Source organism: Rhamphochromis longiceps, linkage group LG10, assembly GCF_057381845.1.
Source record: "Rhamphochromis longiceps isolate RC_006_pf linkage group LG10, R_longiceps_female_GT1.1, whole genome shotgun sequence".
Taxonomy (NCBI): domain Eukaryota; kingdom Metazoa; phylum Chordata; class Actinopteri; order Cichliformes; family Cichlidae; genus Rhamphochromis; species Rhamphochromis longiceps.
The window spans coordinates 14,761,614-14,779,691 of NC_140566.1; the positions used below are offsets into that span (position 1 = coordinate 14,761,614).

At 40.9% G+C, this 18,078-nt stretch overlaps 4 protein-coding genes across 5 annotated transcripts; 3 read left to right on the forward strand and 1 right to left on the reverse strand.

Annotated features, from left to right (window-relative positions):
* The first annotated feature begins 1,179 nt into the window (after nucleotides 1-1,179).
* Nucleotides 1,180-5,264, forward strand: dpagt1 (dolichyl-phosphate (UDP-N-acetylglucosamine) N-acetylglucosaminephosphotransferase 1 (GlcNAc-1-P transferase)). The gene is made up of 9 exons (XM_085420390.1): nucleotides 1,180-1,649; nucleotides 1,761-1,881; nucleotides 1,966-2,179; nucleotides 2,268-2,414; nucleotides 2,505-2,589; nucleotides 2,706-2,894; nucleotides 2,995-3,082; nucleotides 4,416-4,571; nucleotides 4,670-5,264. Exons 1-9 carry the CDS (start codon nucleotides 1,495-1,497, stop codon nucleotides 4,733-4,735), a joined length of 1,221 nt encoding a protein of 406 aa, XP_085276516.1. The 5' UTR covers nucleotides 1,180-1,494; the 3' UTR covers nucleotides 4,736-5,264.
* Nucleotides 5,265-6,422: 1,158 nt separating this feature from the next.
* On the forward strand, nucleotides 6,423-10,539 carry hinfp (histone H4 transcription factor). The gene is made up of 9 exons (XM_085420391.1): nucleotides 6,423-6,838; nucleotides 7,202-7,428; nucleotides 7,939-8,050; nucleotides 8,182-8,334; nucleotides 8,421-8,498; nucleotides 9,016-9,136; nucleotides 9,243-9,381; nucleotides 9,470-9,594; nucleotides 9,666-10,539. The coding sequence occupies exons 1-9, from the start codon at nucleotides 6,682-6,684 to the stop codon at nucleotides 10,030-10,032; spliced, it is 1,479 nt and encodes a 492-aa protein (XP_085276517.1). The 5' UTR covers nucleotides 6,423-6,681; the 3' UTR covers nucleotides 10,033-10,539.
* Nucleotides 10,540-13,418: 2,879 nt separating this feature from the next.
* LOC146660500 (C4b-binding protein) lies at nucleotides 13,419-14,939 on the forward strand. The gene is made up of 5 exons (XM_085420392.1): nucleotides 13,419-13,524; nucleotides 13,657-13,821; nucleotides 13,923-14,090; nucleotides 14,183-14,383; nucleotides 14,551-14,939. The coding sequence occupies exons 1-5, from the start codon at nucleotides 13,419-13,421 to the stop codon at nucleotides 14,562-14,564; spliced, it is 654 nt and encodes a 217-aa protein (XP_085276518.1). The 3' UTR covers nucleotides 14,565-14,939.
* Nucleotides 14,940-15,764: 825 nt separating this feature from the next.
* Nucleotides 15,765-16,958, reverse strand: LOC146660501 (cobalamin binding intrinsic factor-like). 2 transcript variants are annotated; one of them, XM_085419576.1, is made up of 4 exons: nucleotides 16,843-16,958; nucleotides 16,624-16,759; nucleotides 16,347-16,480; nucleotides 15,765-16,007 (listed from the first exon to the last, which is right to left on the reverse strand). In XM_085419576.1, exons 1-4 carry the CDS (start codon nucleotides 16,922-16,924, stop codon nucleotides 15,934-15,936), a joined length of 426 nt encoding a protein of 141 aa, XP_085275702.1. In that variant the 5' UTR covers nucleotides 16,925-16,958; the 3' UTR covers nucleotides 15,765-15,933. The 2 variants fall into 2 exon arrangements, with proteins under 2 accessions (XP_085275702.1, XP_085275703.1); XM_085419577.1 differs by having other exon boundaries at nucleotides 15,950-16,007; nucleotides 16,351-16,480.
* Between the last annotated feature and the right edge of the window lie 1,120 nt (nucleotides 16,959-18,078).

Here is an 18,078-nt window from a genome sequence, read left to right on the forward strand (position 1 = left end):
CAACAACCAGTTTCAGTCACCTTTCTTCCACTATTCTAATGCTCAGTTTGAACTTCAATAGGCTGTCTTCGTGATGTCTACATCGGGGACTCTTCACCATCTTCAAGCAACTTAAAGAAGTCCAGATACTTTTATTTTCAAGCTCCTTAGACTACAATGACCTGGATGGCTGAGAACCTTCACAGACATCTACATGTTTAAATGCTTTGAGCTGCTGACATGTGATTGGATAATTAGATGTTTGGATTAACAAGCACTTGAACATGCATACATAAAAAGTGGCTGCTGAAGGTGTGTAGCATGACTTTACTGGAGTATACAGCAGTTGGTTCTATGTTCTCAGATTTTCTTTGTCTCTTTTCTGATAGGAAAGAGACAGTACCAATTCGCTTTTCTCAATTTCAGCCATTTAAAGTTTCAAATAACTTTATATATATATATATATATATATATATATATATATATATATATATATATATATATATATATATATATATATATATATATATACACACACACACACATGTATATATATACACACACACACACACATGTATATATACACACACACGCACACATATATATACACACACACACACATATATATATATACACACACATATATATATATATATGAAATCAATTTTCAGTATTGATTAAAGATATGATATGATGAGATAAGTCCCTCACTTGGGAAGGTTTTACTATTATAATATCAAAATGAATAGAGAAGAAATAAATATATGCAACATAACCTATAGCCTACAACAATATTACTAAACAGCAACAGAAGAAAAATATACATTATACAAAAGAGAGAAAGCATTTGTTTTGTCAACAGGTGGCAGAATTTTATCATAAAAATGACGTATGTGCGAAAAAATATGTACCGAAGAAGAAGATTTCACTTCCGCGTCAATACAGATGTCGGAAGTCAAAGTTAGTATTTTCTGTATACTTTATACAATAAGAGTATACAGAAATCTCTCAAAACCTTATCAAAATTTCAGATATTCTGTAAATAATGCAAACATTGAAACTTACACACAATAGGTATTTTATTCTATTGAAAGCTCATTTTAGCGTTAAAAACGGGTTCGAGAGAGAGACGTTATGGGCCAATAACGTTTTATTTTGAAAACCCCAATCGGAAGTCCCATCTTGTTGTAAGTTGTATGACTTAACGGTTGAACTAATGTCAGACGTGGAGTTTAGACAGCCAGGCAATGCAGAGCTAATAAAATTTACAAGTCGTAATGACAGATGGTATGGATTACCACTGTGACTCGAGGACTTATAGACTTGTGGATTTTTTTTTGACCGTGGAATTACAGAGACGCCTTTTGTTCTGAAATGATGGCTTGATATGTTTCTCGTACCTCGGTGATCACAGTCAGAGCCAATCCGTCGCCCGCCCGCAGGGAAGCGGCGTCACAATAGCTACAAACGTGATTTCGATCTGGCAGAAACCAATTCGCCAAAAAGCCCGAAATAATGTCACCCATACCCGTCCTTCCGCTGGTCATCAACTGCTTCATGTCTGTGCTCGGCTGCTTGGCCACACTGAAACTCATTCCGGCTTTCAAAGATCATTTCATATCAGCCAGATTATACGGAGTGGATCTAAACAAAACATCCAAAAAGGAAGTGTGAGTCGTCTCCCTGTCTGTCCTTTTAGCTACACGGCTTTCAGCTTAAATGACATATTCAGTAAAATATGATAATAAATTGTTTTCCTTTTCACTCCCCTTTCTTTACAGTCCAGAGTCTCAAGGAGTCATCAGTGGGACTGTCTTCCTCATCATCCTTTTCTGTTTCATCCCAGTGCCTTTCCTCAGCTGCTTTGTTGGAGATCAGTGCATGGGCTTCCCACATGATGAGGTGAGTACACTGATGTGCAATGACCCCGTGTTTCTTTCCAGTCTGAACCTCACGTCTGACCTTTGTGTGCGTTGTTTTTGCCAGTTTGTACAGCTCATCGGTGCACTTCTAGCCATCTGTTGCATGATCTTCCTTGGTTTTGCCGATGATGTGCTCAACCTCCGGTGGAGACACAAGCTCTTGCTTCCCACCATGGCTTCCTTGCCACTGCTCATGGTCTATTTTACCAACTTTGGCAACACTGTCATAGTGGTGCCCAAGCCCTTCAGAGCACTGCTCGGACTGCACTTGGATTTGGGTGAGTTGTGTGGTTGTCCGCTGTTCTTTGTCTGGATTCACTGCTTTGAAGTCTTCCTTTAAATGGTGTTTCGTCATTTCTTCTGCAGGCATCCTGTACTATGTCTACATGGGAATGCTTGCTGTATTCTGCACAAACGCCATCAACATCCTAGCAGGCATCAACGGGATCGAATCAGGCCAAGCTCTGTTTATCTCGGGCTCCATCATCATATTTAACCTTCTGGAGCTCAGCGGTATGCATTTTCGTTTCCCGTCACACGGGTGCAGAAGCTGGACATATTTTGTGTAACATGTGGTTCTTTGCACTTTCTTATTATTATTAGGAGATTACCGCGATGACCACGTTTTCTCCCTCTACTTCATGATACCGTTCTTCTTCACCACATTAGCGCTTATGTACCACAACTGGTAAGATAAGTCTACCAAACTCGGGAAAGTTAACATATATTTTCTGCAATCAAAAACAAAGAGCTATATGTGCAAGTCCCCCTCTAGCATGGTGATTGTAATCTGTTTTGTCACAGGTACCCTTCATCTGTGTTTGTGGGAGATACTTTCTGCTACTTTGCTGGGATGACCTTTGCTGTAGTCGGCATCCTGGGACACTTCAGCAAAACAATGCTGCTGTTCTTCATTCCTCAAGTGGTTAACTTTGTCTACTCCGTACCACAGCTGTTTCACATAATCCCCTGTCCCAGGCACCGGCTCCCGAGGTGACTGCCTGATTATGAACATCATTTATATACGATTATACCCTGTTGATATGTGTATTGCTCAACTTTTTCTTTCTTCCAATGCTCCTTCTAACTAAAGGTTGAACCCAGAAAATGGCAAGCTGGGGATGAGCTACTCTAAATTCAAAACAAAGGACCTCTCTAAGTTAGGCCACCTCATTTTGACGGTAAAGCTTTTCTTTTGCGTTTTCTCTGTTTGAGTATTCCCATGCTTTAATAGAAATTCTCCTCAATTAAGCTGTAAATCATGTCAGCTGCTGGTCTTGTCCCATCACAACTCAAAGAGGAAAGCACCAAATCCAGACTTTTGATAAGATGAAATGAGGAAATCTTTATGAATATAATTATCTAATTGCTTTGGGCAATGAAGCTGATTGTTTCTGCTCCAATTGCCTCGCGCTGTCAGCGTCCGTTATTAAAACCCAGACGCATTATTTGGTTGTGACGCAGAACACATTTTCTCATACACTGTATGACAGAGTCCCGTAAAATACTCACTGCACTGACTGCTTCCATAAAAAAAAATAACAGGGTAAATAGCAGCCAGGTGCTGCTGATCAAATGCGCTTGATTAATTGTTCATCATCAAGTGTGAGCGCCTCTATAAAAGCAGACGTGTTGGCAGTTTGCTGGTGTGAAGCATTCAGATGCTTGTTAACAAAACGCCAATGAGAGAAAGATATAAGCATTAATGGCAGAGAAGCAATTGTTGCTGCCCATCAGTCTGAGATGGGCTATAAAGTCATTTCCAAACAATTGAAGTCCATCATTCTACAGTTAGTCTTCTCACGCGTTCCAACAGATTCAATCCGTGATCACATAATACAGTTTTCAGAGAAATAATAATAAAAAAAACCCAGCAATATGGCCAAATATGGCTGTGCATGATATCCCTCCAAGTGTCACGCACGGTAACGGTGAAGTCATTCAGTCAGCCATGAATGCCTCTGTATACCAAAGTGTACTAGAGCCAAATGTGAGGCCACATTTAGCTGTCTGTTCTGTTGCATGACCCAAATGATCTCAAGAACAGCAGCAAATCTAACCTAGAAAAAAAAAGATAAAGCAACAAGCAATAAGAGTGGGCCAGAATTCTTCTACATTAATGTGACTGACTGATAAAGCCATACAGAAAACAATTAAAAGTAGTTCTACGATGTAATGAATCACAGGGAGTATCTAGTTTTTCACAGCACTGCATACAGGTTGTACCGCACATCGCAGCACACCTAGATTTGGCACATAATAATTATGCCCATGGGACAGGTTACATGCAACATAAAAAAATGACAATGAACCATATGTATCAACCTGAAAATCAGATGAATTAATCCAATACATTAATTTGCTTAATTAAAAAAATTGGAGAAGTTGATAATAACTCACAAGTTTGGATATCATGTATGAACGCGCACACACACACACAGCTGAGGCAGACCACTAGCATGCGTCGGGCTGTGTTTACTGGCTGATAACAATAAAACCTTTAATCCTCAACAGGTGGCAGAGTTATTAAAGCTGCTCGAGGTGCGCAGAGGCCATGAGGGGGATGGTGATTTTATTGAGTGCAACAACATGACCTTAATAAACCTGGTGCTGAAAGTACTCGGACCCGTCCACGAGAGAACTCTCACAGTCATCATGCTCGTCATACAGGTATAACAGAGCACCTGCAGTATCCACATATGCCTGAATATTGTCAGCCATAAAATGTTTGACTCGCCTCTCACCATCACCTTCTGCGTCTCACTCAGGTGATGGGCAGCGCAGTGGCTTTTGGGATCCGTTATCATCTCGTCCGTCTCTTCTATGACGTCTAGATTACCGGGACTGAGGACGGAGTGCTGACTGAGGAAAATATGATACTGCTGTGGAACTATTTTACAGGCTCACTGTTCATTTGCCTTTTAATAGTTTCCACTACCTCACTGACATTTTTCATATTCAGACTCTTTCTGCAGTAAAGACCCAGAGCAAGGATTAAAGCTTTATTTAACTTCACCACAACATTTTCATATATATGTACAAGCAGAACGGCTAATGATTTGATGCCAACAGTAGCGCTCTCCTGGGATTCAGTCATTACAGTCAGGGAAATGTAACTGGGTCTTAATCACCCCACGTGTTCAACCTGAAAGTATATTTTTATACTTGGTTTTTAAAAAGAAAGTCTGTCAAGTTTTGATCTTCGGTGTAGCAGACATCGCTGACTTGCAAATGTAGAAATCCTCTAAAAACTGGTCAAATATTCACATGTTCACATACTGCTTTAACCTGCTGTTGAGAGAAAATGTGCCTACTTACACTTTAATGCAGTTATGGTAGGAATATTAAACTCATTTAGTGCTTCTTGGTTGTTTCTTTTCCCTCTCAACAAAAGTCACAACAACAAAATGATTGTTGTGAAGAACAGCAGTGAAATATCAAAGGAGTGTAGTCATCAATAAAGTGTGAGGAGATGATTAAATAGAGGTCATGAAGTCACATGACCACGTCCTGATTGTGGAAAAAGCACATCCCGATTAAAGATAACTGATCGTCTTTGCTTTTCTTTCATCAAATATATAGCCGTGTTGTTTAGGACTGAGCATCATCCCAACGGTTTCAGAAAGAGCATCAACGTGAAGTCAACTGGCACTGGACTTTTTTATTTAGGAATGTAATTACAAGTGCAAAACTGTTTACTGAGATTGAAGGCACAGATTATCAAATAAAAACGGGAAAAATGATGATGTAAGATTGTGTTGTATTAATACTTGGGAGAAAGTGTGCTAAATTATAGTGCTTAAAGTGTTTCCGTTATAGTTCAGAAATGGGACCAAGTCACAGTTTGTGTGGTTTTACCTCTCTCATGCTGAATTGTAACACAAGCAATCAATATACAATTGAAGTGCAGACATTTTACCAAAAATTTAGCATTACCTGTTTATCCATTGTATACAAATAGCTGAAAGGGAGGACATGCAGAGGGTTGGTGAGACAGAAGAGAGTGTTAGGGTTAGATTGAGGCAGGTGATCCGCTGTGGCGACGCCTAACGGGAACAGGTTGTGGGTTGTTTGACATGGAAGACCCAAAGAGTCACTCACCTCAAAACAGAACATTTTGTGCTTTATTAATGAATTGTGCAATGAAATGTGCGCTAGTAAAATCTTTTACCAAATACTTTTTCATAATCTTTAATTAGACATCACTAAACTTATGATTAAAGCACAAAATACTTTGATTTTGATGTGTGGAATTCTTCTGGTCTTCCATAATTGTAAGCGTGTAGTAAGGTGATATTTTTGCCTTTAAAATGTACACAGTGTCCACTAGTATAAAATAAAATTATAGGAGCATAAATGCCCTAAATTTATACTTAAGTAAAATATTTGAATAAATGTCAATAAAAATGAAGATTTATTGTAAATATCTTCCAATTGTTAACTGTAAATACAAAAAGGAATTTTTTTTGCGTAGGAACTATTTAACTAAACTTTGTTTCAAGGGGAACGTCGGTGTTGTTGCACAGCCCGCGTTTGTGGACGGAAGAAGAACAGGTCCGATGAATACGAGCTCTCTTTTAACGCTGTCGTGAAGCTTATAACAATTTATGCTTTTAGCTTATTAAACAGTTCTCTGCTGGTGTTTCAGCAACACTGTGGAGACTGTTTAATGTAAGCTAGCAGCTTAGTTGCTGGGCGGTCAGGTGATGGTCAAACAGCGTTTGCGACTTCGGTCCTGGAGCGAAACGTCTGACATTTAGTCCAGTTGTGACTCGGAGAGATGCCTCCTAACAAGCGAATGCAGAAGAAAGCACTCAAGCTGGAGTGTGAGTGGGGTTCATGCCAGGAATCATTTAATCGGATGGAAAACTTTTGCAAGCATGTGGAGGGTCATCTAAGTGCTTTGGAAGAGGAGGAGGAGGAAGAAGAAACAGAGGGTGAGGTGAAACGCAGCTTCGTGTACGTGTGGCACCTCCATAGCTGAGGTGTTTGTTTTGGAGATGTAGCGTGAGGAGCTGGACAGGAACGTGTTTTAATGATTTGGTTCAATAGGCCTTAACCAGTGTGGCCTCACTTACTGCACGTCTAGACCACCACTAGAAATGACGAGAGTTTTTAATCCATCAGCTACTTATTCATAACATTTGGCCACTAGATATTGAATTGGATTAATTTACTTAACTTTGCTGGCATCCAAAGTCCTGATGATAAACAAGGCATTCAGATAGATAAGTCATACTGATCCTTTGCCCAAAGTGATGATTCCTCCTAATCTAGTCTCTTTTACTTTTTGTGCAAAGGGGAGAGAAGCTGTCTGTGGAGAGACTGTGGTTTTTGCTCCGTGGAGGGATCTGAAGAGTTGCGGCGACACGTGTTCTTTCACTGTTATCACACTAAACTAAAGCAGCTGGGTCAGCAGGTTCTCAGTGCCCATCCAAAAATCGGCAACTGCTCCATCGCCTACCACAATCGCAACATCATCCCTGAAATCCCAGATAATTTTGCCTGCCTTTGGGAGGAATGTGAAGTAAGTTTGCTGTATCTGCTGCTGGTGAAAGACGAGAGTAGCAGATACATTGAGCATTGATGGAGCTTTCCCAAATCTTATGCTGCCAGTTCTATAGACACTAATGCTACTTCGTAACGTGAGAGGTCTAGGGTTTTGAACCGAAGCCTGAAAACAAGCTGGCTAGTCTCTCCACTGTTCACTCCAGAGAACATGACATCCATGTTTTCCAAAAAGAATTGCAAATGTTAATTCGTCTGACATCAGAAAAGGTCTCTGCTTTGCTTCACTCTATTATAAATGAGGTTTGGCCCAGAGAAGACAGCAGTGTTTTGGATTATGTTCATAAATGGCTTTTTCTTTGCATGACAAAGCTTTAACCTGCTTTTGTGGATGGCACTGTGAACTGTGTTCAGATCTCTGTTAGTGTTCCTGAACCCAGTATTTCTGAGTTTTTAAATGATCTGTGTAGTAGAGTTAAACTAATAATACATGTGGCTCTGTAACTCTCTTAATGCACATGTGTTAAAGCAACCACCGTATGAAAACCCTGAGTGGTTTTATCGCCATGTGGAAATGCACAGCCTGTGCATAGAGATACCTACAGGAGACTGTGAAATCCCGATCCGCTGTGGATGGAAAGGTACGCTTACAGTGTTTGTTGTTTTTTTTTCAACTGTAAATGTTAAGTGAAGATTGTACAGCTGTACATTTTCAGTGTCGAGCTGAGGATTTCAGACTTTTGAATCCAGGTTTTGTGCCTGTCATTTTCAGACTGTGAAGCGACTGCTAAAGGCCGTCCTAAGCTGCGAGAGCACCTGCGCAGCCACACTCAGGAAAAGGTGGTGGCATGTCCCGGCTGTGGGGGGATGTATGCCAACAATACAAAGCTGTTTGACCACATCATACGACAGAGCGCCATGGAAGGTAGATTCTGTCAGATTTATGAAATTAAGCTTAGTAATGTTAAAAAAAACCTTTAATAATCGAACAATCTGTGTCGTGTCACATAGGTCAGAGGTTCCAGTGCTCACACTGCTCCAAACGTTTTGCAACAGAAAGACTTCTGAGGGACCACATGAGGACCCACGGTCAGTTATGCTTCATTGTGCTTTTTTTTTTTTTTTTTTTTACACATGAGCTTATGCCATGATGAGGTGTCCATCCATACACAATTCACAAAAAATGATACTCCTGGAGTATGAAGCAAATCTGTTCCATACTCTTGGAGGTGAAGCTTTCACACATTGTTCATCTACCAGGTCTTCACTCAGATTGTGTTTAAGACTAAGACTTTATTTCTGCATGTCACACATTACAATAACCCGGGAATTGTGATGGACTGTGAGCCAGATGAGTTAATCAGCATCTTTCTGGATCTTTTCTGCTTCATAGTGAGAGCATCCAGTTTTAAAATGAAGCATTTCACAACTATTTCTTGGCTTGACGCAACCAAAAATAAAAACAGTCCTTCACAGTGTCTATTTTTGATCTGCTGAGCATGTGATGCACTTTGTTGTGAGTGAGTGAAGAAATCCTGTTGCCAACAAACAACTCTGTAGTCTTAATATAGACAAATTTAATTTCCCCACTGCTTTATTGGGACAGTGAGCCACTACAAATGCCCATTATGTGACATGACGTGCCCGTCGCCCTCTTCACTGCGCAACCATATCAAGTTCCGCCACAGCAACGAGAAGCCATACAGCTGTGACTACTGCGAGTACAGGTACCCAAACCCCTGAAACTTCACCAATTTAAGTCAGGATTAAGTTATTAAACAGACAATGACATTTACTCCCACCGTTTTTAAAAAAACCCAAAAAACCTCACAGCTGTAAGAATCTGGTCGACTTGCGCAAACATCTGGACACCCACAGCAGCGAGTCAGCCTTCCACTGTGACGTCCCTGGCTGTGGCTTTACATCTCGAGCCGCTTGCACCATGAAGATTCACCACAAAAGAGAGCACGAGGTGATGTTTGAAGTGTTTGTTTAAACTTGCGTTCAAGTAGGGATTTTTGATGTTTTCATTGATGATTGTGTTTTATTTCCATAACCAGGGGAGTTTTGTAGCTCGCTACAAGTGCCATGTGTGCGGCCAGTGTTTCACCAGGGGCAACAACCTAACTGTCCATCTGCACAAAAAGCACCAATTTAAGTGGCCGTCCGGACACCCCAGGTTCAGGTGAGTGTTGCAGTGAAGCAGCTGCAGTAATAGCTATTGCAACGCTTGAAGTCTTTATTCGCTCTTGACAGGTACAAGGAGCACGAGGATGGTTTCTTGCGTCTGCAGCTGATTCGCTACGAGAGCGTGGAGCTGACCGAGCAGTTGATGCGAGAAAGACAAAACAGGCAAGCGGAGGAGGACGGCGGCAGCGAGCCGACGGAAGGTCAGGAGCTGCAGGAAGGAGCAGCTCCTGCAGAGGTGCAGGTGGAATTGAAAGGGGTGCTGCTGGAAGAGCAGAGGATCGACGAGCCAGGCTCGACAGTTGGCGCTGAGGAAGGCGGACAGGAAGAGGGCATGCTGTATGTCCTCACTGGAGGACTGTCACAGGCAGGAGAGGAGTCTGTAATGCTGCAGCTCCAGGATGCTGCTCAGCAACAGGAGATGGAGGTGCTTTGACTTGATGCACATCCTGAGCAGGCACAAAGTACACAGTCACACTCTTCTTGGAATTCATGAACTTCTACAAAAACCTGGCTTGGATTTGAACAGAAAGCGAACTGCTTTACTTAAATTATAACATCTGAATTAAGGAACACGTACTGTTATGATTCATGTTGAATGTAAGCCTATATTAGGCAAGTAAACTGTTTTTTATGTGTTTATTTGCTAATGTGTAGCATCTTAATTTTAAACTGTTTTCAGTTAAATGTTCGTGTCTCGTGCTGTAAAATCTGTCGAGACAGTTGAAGGCTAATGTTGCACTGCCTGCTGGGTTCTCAATCAATCAAATTCAGAGATACATCAGCTGAAACCTTTAAAGGTTAAGAACATGAGTCATGGGACATCGTGTTGTCATTAATATTCAACAGAATCTGGATTAAAGCTAAGAGGGCTCACCTTATCTCGCAGAGTGTGTACCTTTCCCAGTTAAACTTGAATAAACACGTGAAACCTTTTTGTCTATTTTTTTATGTTTTGTAATATTTTTTTAAGAGTGAACTTTTTTCTTTATGTATTACATACATTCATCATCTGTTTTAGCTCCACCTGCTAAATCTAACTGCACTCCTGCAGCTCTGTTACTGATATACACGGCTGTATAATTGACATCTCAATCGTCTAAAATGTCTTGACTGAACTCAACTGAGCTGTAAATCTAAACGTTGTCTCTGTAGTATTGTTAACGTCCACATTCACCACCCACATCATTAGTTACACCTTGTTGGTACCAGTTTGGACCCCCTTCTGCCTGCACAGCTGCCTTAATTATTTGTCGCTTAGATTCCACAAGGTGCTCGAAACATCTCTCTGAGAGTTTGACATGATAGCATCACACAGTCATCGCACATCGGTGATGTGAATCTCCCGTCCTGCAACATCTCAAAAGAGTTCTATTGGATTGAGATCTGGTGACTTAAGGGCATGTTCAAGAAACCAGTTTGAGATGACTTAAGCTTTGTGACATGATGCGTTACAATGGAAATCCAGGCTCATCAGACCAGGCGTTGCCTTTTCAATCTTTTGTTATTCAATTTTGGTGAGCCTGTGAAATTTTAGCTTGCTTTTCTTGTTCTTAGGAGACAGGAGTGGCGCTCAGAGTGTGGTCTTCTGCTGCTGCAGCCCATCTGCTTCATGGATGGTCAAGTTGTACATTCAGAGATACTCTTTTGCATACCTTGGTTATAATAAAGTTACATTTTCAGCCAGAGAAATACTGTTCTCTGGATATTTTCTCTTTCAAACCATTTTCTGTAAACTCTAAAAAGGGTTGAACTCATACCAGCCCGTCTGGCACCAACAACCATGCTATGTTCAAAGTCGCTTAAATCATCTTTCTTTTCTTTGTTTGAACTTCAGCAGGTTGTTTTCAAGCAACAAGGCCAACATTAGGTTTGTTTTCTGCTTTTCTCATACAAGAAAGACAAAAAACCCCAGAAAACCATTACAATTTTTCATGCTGACCAAAACAAAGTTCTATATTTCTCTCAATATATTCTATATAATTATATATATTTCATATATTTTAGTTAATCCATCTAATGTGAATGATGTGCATTGGATAAAGCGTCTGTGTTTAAGGTACAAGTACCTCTGTTATCCATCACTCGTCTCATCAATTTGGAGACGGTCGTTCTTTCATCCCTCTTCTGCTTTAAACCTATAAAAACCTTTGATCAGGTGTAGAGCTGGGCGATAGAACGATAACGATATGTATCGCGATATAACTTTTACTCGATAGAGAAATTAAGCTATCGCGATAGACCTCGCCGCTCTTGTCCTCAAAGAAAAAAATAAAAAAAGGTCAGCCAATCCAAATTAAGTAGCGCAGAGCCGAACCAATCACAGCCGCAGCGTCACGTCGCGTGGCTTGTTACGTACAGCACAAGTGCCAAGCCGCACGTGTGTTTGTTTGGGAAGTAGCCAGGGGTAATGGAGGAAATGAGTGTGCCGACTAGAAAAATCAACCGAGCGTGACCGAAGAGAAAAAAGATGATGGTTTCAATGCCGGAGAGATTGTCAAACGGAAGAGCCATAGAAGTTCCGTAGTGTGAAGGTATTTCGGCTATTTCAAGTCTGACAAAAAATAGAGTAGCGTGCACTGTAAATTGTGCCGAAAGCAAGTCTGGAAATACAATAAACTGGTGCATGCGTCACACTGTGCGCCACGTTATTGTTTCGGTGAAATGAATTTCTACAATACTGTTACTGTTAATTCTACTCTCTGCAGTGTTTAAATGCTTACATATACACACAGTTACTGTCCCTCCACACATACGACTCGGTTCTGCTTCTATGTCCCAGCTTTGTTTACTTTTTCCCACCGAGGCTTCTAGACTTCTGATTGGCCAACATTTCGGCACGGTTAGGAATCTAGCGCCACCTGCTGCTTTGGCATGTTCATAGCAGCGTTTTCCTTCATTTCTGCCTTTATGTGTGGACGGGATTATTTTTTAAAACGAAAACGGAAAATCTCAGTTTTCAAAAATACCCGTGTACGTGTGGACGTAGCCTGAGTCTCTGACTGGAAGCGCTAATTCGTCATTCGGCTTTTGTCAGACTAAAGTAACTGTTAAAACTGTTTGAAAAGCTAAGCTATACAACAAGGAGAGATTGAGAATTTCCTTTTAGTTCTCAGTTTATTTGATATTGACAAAAGTTAGTCAGTTTTGTCTGTTCTTCTGTAAAACAAACTAAGATTTATTTTTAGAATTAATATTTTGTTTCTAAGTGGAATTGACAATTTAGTCTGTTTTGTTTGTTCTATTTTGAAACTTAAACGCTTTAGCGGCTGCCTTTTGTGTAGTTTGCAATATTTGCCTTTATTTATCTGAAAAAGTCTCATGTTCCTTAAGTACATCTACCCTGTTGAACTTATTATGGGAAATAAATATTTAAATAAAAACAAGCTGCTGATTATTTCACATTTTACTTGTGAGCAACGGCACATTTAAATCTTACAAATATAGTTATTTGGCTTATATCGTGATAGATATCGTTATCGCCTGAAATGAAAAAAACATATCGTGATATGAAAAAATCTCATATCGCCCAGCTCTAATCAGGTGTCAAAATCGTGACACAGCTTTGCCCAAGTGGAGTCCCAGGATGATAAACAGTGCACAGCATTAGCTGTTTGTAGAAGATTAGGCAGCACACAGAGCTTAGTTGAAGCGTTACTTAAACTCTCTCTCGCTGCTTCCTCTTCCTCCAGTGAGTGAACTCGGTTCTCCTGGGACTGATTCTAATGGCTTCATAGTCTAGTGATGGCGTAGTATAATGCTTCTAGTTGGTTCCTGGGTGCACCTAAAACATTTTTTTTAGAAAAACTACTTCATCAGGAGATGGGAACTGTGAGATTTTACATACTGCTGCTCCTGTTGTTGTTTGGGTCCATCCACAGAGGGACATCTCAGTTTCCTGAGTGGAATGGAGAGCTGGAAGGTAGTGGTAAGATCTCCTTTTCTGACACTGTAATGCTATTCTTCACTAACTTTCTGGTTACTAAGTCATGGCATACATGAATGTTTGTCCAATCCTTGCGTATTAAGAAGCCAATGATTTAGTATTTTTCTTCTTCAGGTGAGATCGAATCGATTTCCCAGCCGAATTTCATAGATGACACATACTGGTCTGGGTCAGCCCCGCTTTGTTTAGGAGGTTGTAAAGCGCGGCACCGGGAGCTGAGGAGAGATCGCTGTGGAGACTCTAGCTGCTGCTGGCTCGGCTACAAATCCTTGTGCAGAGGTAAGACACAGAATCAGAGCGAAGAAACAAAAGGTCACTTGTTAAAAATACCTTCGTCTTGTGCTTTGTATTTCCTGCATTTCCTTTTCTCTGTGTGTCAGTGAACTGTGGAAGGCCAGATGTGGACTACAATGGAGCAGTGTATGGTAATGGCTGGTGGGTGGGATCTGTGGTGAGGTACACCTGCCGCTCAGGATTCAGGCTTATTGGAAACTCTACCAGATCATGTCAGCCTAATGGCCTCTGGACTCCAAAACCTATCTGCCTACGTGAGTCCACACAAACCGCAACAAAACAACAACAACAACAATAGGTTTTCTGACCCAGTATCAACATTTACGCTCTTTGACCTGCCTTTTAGGAATGTGTAAGCAGGGGCAGATTGAAATCAGCGAGCGTGAACTGAGTGGGACATGCAACTCCACCTGCGTGGGTAAGAGCTACTTCGGCCCACCCAAACGAGGCTGCTCTCAGATAGACAACTGCAGGAAGAAGGAGACCGGCTGGAAACGGTTCTTTGCACAATGTGTCCCTTGCATTTGTGACTGCGCTTTCTCGTGTGGTGAGTTGCTTCCACCTCCACATTGTCAGGACAAATGCAAAGCAGAATGAGCATGTTGCGGTGCTGTCTGTGTACAAATACATTTGAATATTGCTCTACACATGAATTTGCTATCCTTCTTTCAGGAATGATATCTGCTTTGTTTTTTTTGTTTTGTTTTTTTCAAGTGTCTGCAGGCTAAAACACAGAGATGCTTACAGTGTAACAAGGCTGCAGACAAAGAGGAGACACAGACCGGCTGTAGACCAAAGAGTCACGCTGCATTTCTGCTGCTTCATCCAATTTTAAGAACAAATCTGGGTGTTTAAGGACAATAATTTAATCTCTCCGGCACACACTCCAAGCCTGCCTGCCTGCTTTCTGTATGTAAAGGATTACATGGCAAGAACAAATCCTTCTGCCACGCCAGTGTTAAGTCACTCTTTAGGATGCAAAGCGGCGAGAGGGTCAGAAAACAAAAGGGAGGACAAATTTAGTGAAAGGCACCTGAGAGGTTTAGATTAGATTCAAGTTCAGCAATTATTTGAAATAGAAAGCGACTTTGGCTGATTTTTTGGGCTTTTCAACATTATTTCCTGTCTCTATATATATATATATATATATATATATCTCAATCTCATACTATATTTAGCTTGGATGTCTGCAAACACATGCACATGTTTACTTTCCTCAGATAAGGATGGGAATCAAAGAAACAAGGAAAGAGGGAAGTGAAGCCAAAGAGATTGGCATCTTGCGTCTCCTCTCAGCCCATCTGTCGTGGAAGGAGCTGAGACCTTAATCTTGTTATAAGATGTTTGTTCAGGGGTCAGAGTTAACAGAGAGAGTGGTGTAGAACTGTTAACAGCATTTATACTTTAGGTGTCATGCTGTGTGTACTTTTATTTTCAAGTTATTTATTGAGAAATGTATATCACAAGCCAATTGTATGAATGTGAAATGAATTAAAAACTACTCATGTCTTTGAAATCAAAGGTTTAACATTTAAAGCGATGATTTCTGAGCCATGCAGACCTGAAGCAGAGCTTTACAGATGGCACTAATATTATTCTGATTGGATTATATTATCAGTCATCCCCCGTGTCCATCATCCCATCGCTCCTCACAAAACAACTACTGAGCATTAGGCTTCCAGGCAGGCCTGTGACACTTGATATAGTTCCAAATTAAAAAATGGTAAGAAGTAGTGTGGAGAAAGCAAGTCACTAATCAAAGATTTTCAAAAGATATATGACAAAATATTTAATAAGTTTTGACCTCTGCTCCCATTTAATGGCTTATATGTTTTATATATTTTAAAATCACATTAAAAGACTTCAGAATTTTTTTTCCTCTGTCTTTTTTTTACTCAACTAAAATCGATTTCATTTTGAAACCGAAAAACAGACTCAAAATGTGGGGGTTTTTTTTCCTTTCACTGCCTTTAATAAGCGACATTACAGGTTAAACCACTAGATGTCGCTGTTTTGTCACAAAGTGCATCACAAGTGTGAGATTTAGGACTGATTCCCTTCCACTTGTGATCCTGAGGAGTTACTGCTCAGCATGCATCACTGTTGAGGACTCCAGGTGGTGTACCTCAAGACGATGTGCTCATCCGCTTTGGGCATGTAGCAGCCGATCCCTGTACGACGTTTAGATGACAAACACTGATATTTACACACATACAGCCTGACAGAGCATTATAACAGAAACAACAGCAATATAAATAACAATGGGGTGTAGCATCCTTTCTCTAAAAGACAAAAAAACATGCTTTAATAGATAAATCACTATTAATGTGTAGTATCACCACCTTCTCCTTCTATAAAAGATAAACACGCACAAATGTTGTCAGAGCAGATAATTTTTCAATAGCTGTAGGAGGCAGTAATTGAAAAAGACAACCCAATCTCCTGTCTCATTATGGCTCATTAAGTCGTCCTCAGATATGCTGAGGTGAAGCTCTGGGGATGACACTCACCTACATCCAGTCTGTCGAATTCTCCAGAGCTTTCAGACAGGATCTCCCAGTATGTCTTCTCATCCTTATTTCCAGCCACTCCATTCACACTCTCCAAGAACAGGCCAAAGTTTGGGTCCTCCTTCACTGTGAACCTGGCAACACAAACAGTCAGGGCTTTAAGAGCAGAAATGGGTCACCCTCAGCTTAAATATGTAAGAGAATCAGCCGGGGCTCCTTTTTAGCAATAAAGCATGCTAGACAGTTATATTAAAGGGGATGTCATGGGTGGACTTACTTAAAGTCGTGCTGTGCATCGTGCAGTCTCCTCAGAGCTCCCAGCAGCACACCTCCCTTTACTACACTGCTGGAGTAGGACTTGAGAGGCTCGTTAGACTGCTCGTTCTCCACAGACAGTTTGATAGAGAGGGATCCTGATTGTGCACGCAAAGCAATTCACATGTGATACAATTTATGATGCACGTCTACAAAAGATCAAAGCTTCTGTAAAATTTACCTTCATCTGTGTCTGTAAGAGCGCCACGTGTCAGCAGGAGGAAAAAGCCCACAGAGAGCAGAGCTGATGTCCTTAGTGCCATGTCGAGCGATCTTCTATCTCAGATGTGTGTCTAACACCACATCACCTCACTACTTATAGCATGCCTAACCCACATTTGTAAGCAAACTCCAGTCCCAGAAAGTCACGAGGCACTCTCACATACCTTTGTTGAGGTTAAACATTCACATTCACATCCTGAAACTTAAAACTAACACAGAAGTGCTTTTATGTGACAATCAATGATGGTTAATGTGTGCTTTATATATACAGAAACACTGTTATCTCGGAGGTTACACTAGATGATTCATGATCTGTCCTGTGGCTGTGGGTTTTTCTTTCAGATGGGTGGGAGAATATCTCTTTCCCTAAAGACAAATATTATGTTACGCAAACAAATTTTTCTTTCTTTTTTCTTTTTTTTAATCTTGACAGTAGAATAATAAATGTAAGTGAACTAAATGTGACCCAAGTCTTATCAGACGAACCTGGTTATGGGGGCACAAAACATCAATATAGAACTAAAAACGGCAGGTTCACCTTTATTTTGTGAACTGACTTATCCCCCATCACACCAAGGATGATCTACAGAGAATTCAATTAAAAGAACCAAAGTTTAAACCTGCTGATTTAGGTCTAAACCTTACCGTCTGAAAAAAACAATATGGTCCCTCCTCTTAGCAAAATGAGTCTGGCTGAGAAAGAGAGTAATAGGCTGGTTTGCTGAAATTGCTCGTCTGGCCACCAGAGAGTGAGAGCTCGTTTTAAGTTAGTCTGATTAAGAGGCAGGTGCGATTGGCTAAAAATGGTTTTGATTTCCTCTCAGGGGTGATGTAAGGCATGTAGGGCCCGCTTGAACGCGAGTAACCCCGTCTGTTTTACCGAAAATAACCCGGGCACTGCAGCATCAGCACCAGGCAGCTGCGCAGGTGCGGCCTTTAAAGAGACAGAGGGGCCTCATGTTTACAGCGATGGAGCCAGACTTTATCATATGTATCAGCATTGGATGTATACACTTAGCACATCTATGCATATACAGGCTGTATATTGTACGTTACCCCAGCAAGAGACAGCCCCAAATAACCACAGAGCAGAAATCAGCACAAAAACATGTTTAAATTGCGGTCACAGAGGCCAATTTAATCAAGAAGGCTCTAGCAGTCACAGCGATATGAATATATTCAATTAACTGTTTAT

Excerpts from the sequence above, each read along its gene's own strand:
- dpagt1 (XM_085420390.1), top strand. The coding sequence starts at position 1,495 with ATGTCACCCATACCCGTCCTTCCGCTGGTCATCAACTGCTTCATGTCT. Across the intron at positions 2,590-2,705 it reads GCGCTTATGTACCACAACTG|GTACCCTTCATCTGTGTTTG; the intron begins GTAAGATAAGTC and ends GTTTTGTCACAG. Across the intron at positions 3,083-4,415 it reads TAGGCCACCTCATTTTGACG|GTGGCAGAGTTATTAAAGCT; the intron begins GTAAAGCTTTTC and ends AATCCTCAACAG.
- hinfp (XM_085420391.1), top strand. The coding sequence starts at position 6,682 with ATGCCTCCTAACAAGCGAATGCAGAAGAAAGCACTCAAGCTGGAGTGT. Across the intron at positions 6,839-7,201 it reads GGAGGAAGAAGAAACAGAGG|GGGAGAGAAGCTGTCTGTGG; the intron begins GTGAGGTGAAAC and ends TTTTGTGCAAAG. Across the intron at positions 9,382-9,469 it reads ACCACAAAAGAGAGCACGAG|GGGAGTTTTGTAGCTCGCTA; the intron begins GTGATGTTTGAA and ends TTCCATAACCAG.
- LOC146660500 (XM_085420392.1), top strand. The coding sequence starts at position 13,419 with ATGGGAACTGTGAGATTTTACATACTGCTGCTCCTGTTGTTGTTTGGG. Across the intron at positions 13,525-13,656 it reads TGGAGAGCTGGAAGGTAGTG|GTGAGATCGAATCGATTTCC; the intron begins GTAAGATCTCCT and ends TTTCTTCTTCAG. Across the intron at positions 13,822-13,922 it reads CTACAAATCCTTGTGCAGAG|TGAACTGTGGAAGGCCAGAT; the intron begins GTAAGACACAGA and ends TCTGTGTGTCAG.
- LOC146660501 (XM_085419576.1), bottom strand. The coding sequence starts at position 16,924 with ATGGCACTAAGGACATCAGCTCTGCTCTCTGTGGGCTTTTTCCTCCTG. Across the intron at positions 16,760-16,842 it reads TCTTACAGACACAGATGAAG|GATCCCTCTCTATCAAACTG; the intron begins GTAAATTTTACA and ends GTGCACAATCAG. Across the intron at positions 16,481-16,623 it reads GATGCACAGCACGACTTTAA|GTTCACAGTGAAGGAGGACC; the intron begins GTAAGTCCACCC and ends TTGTGTTGCCAG.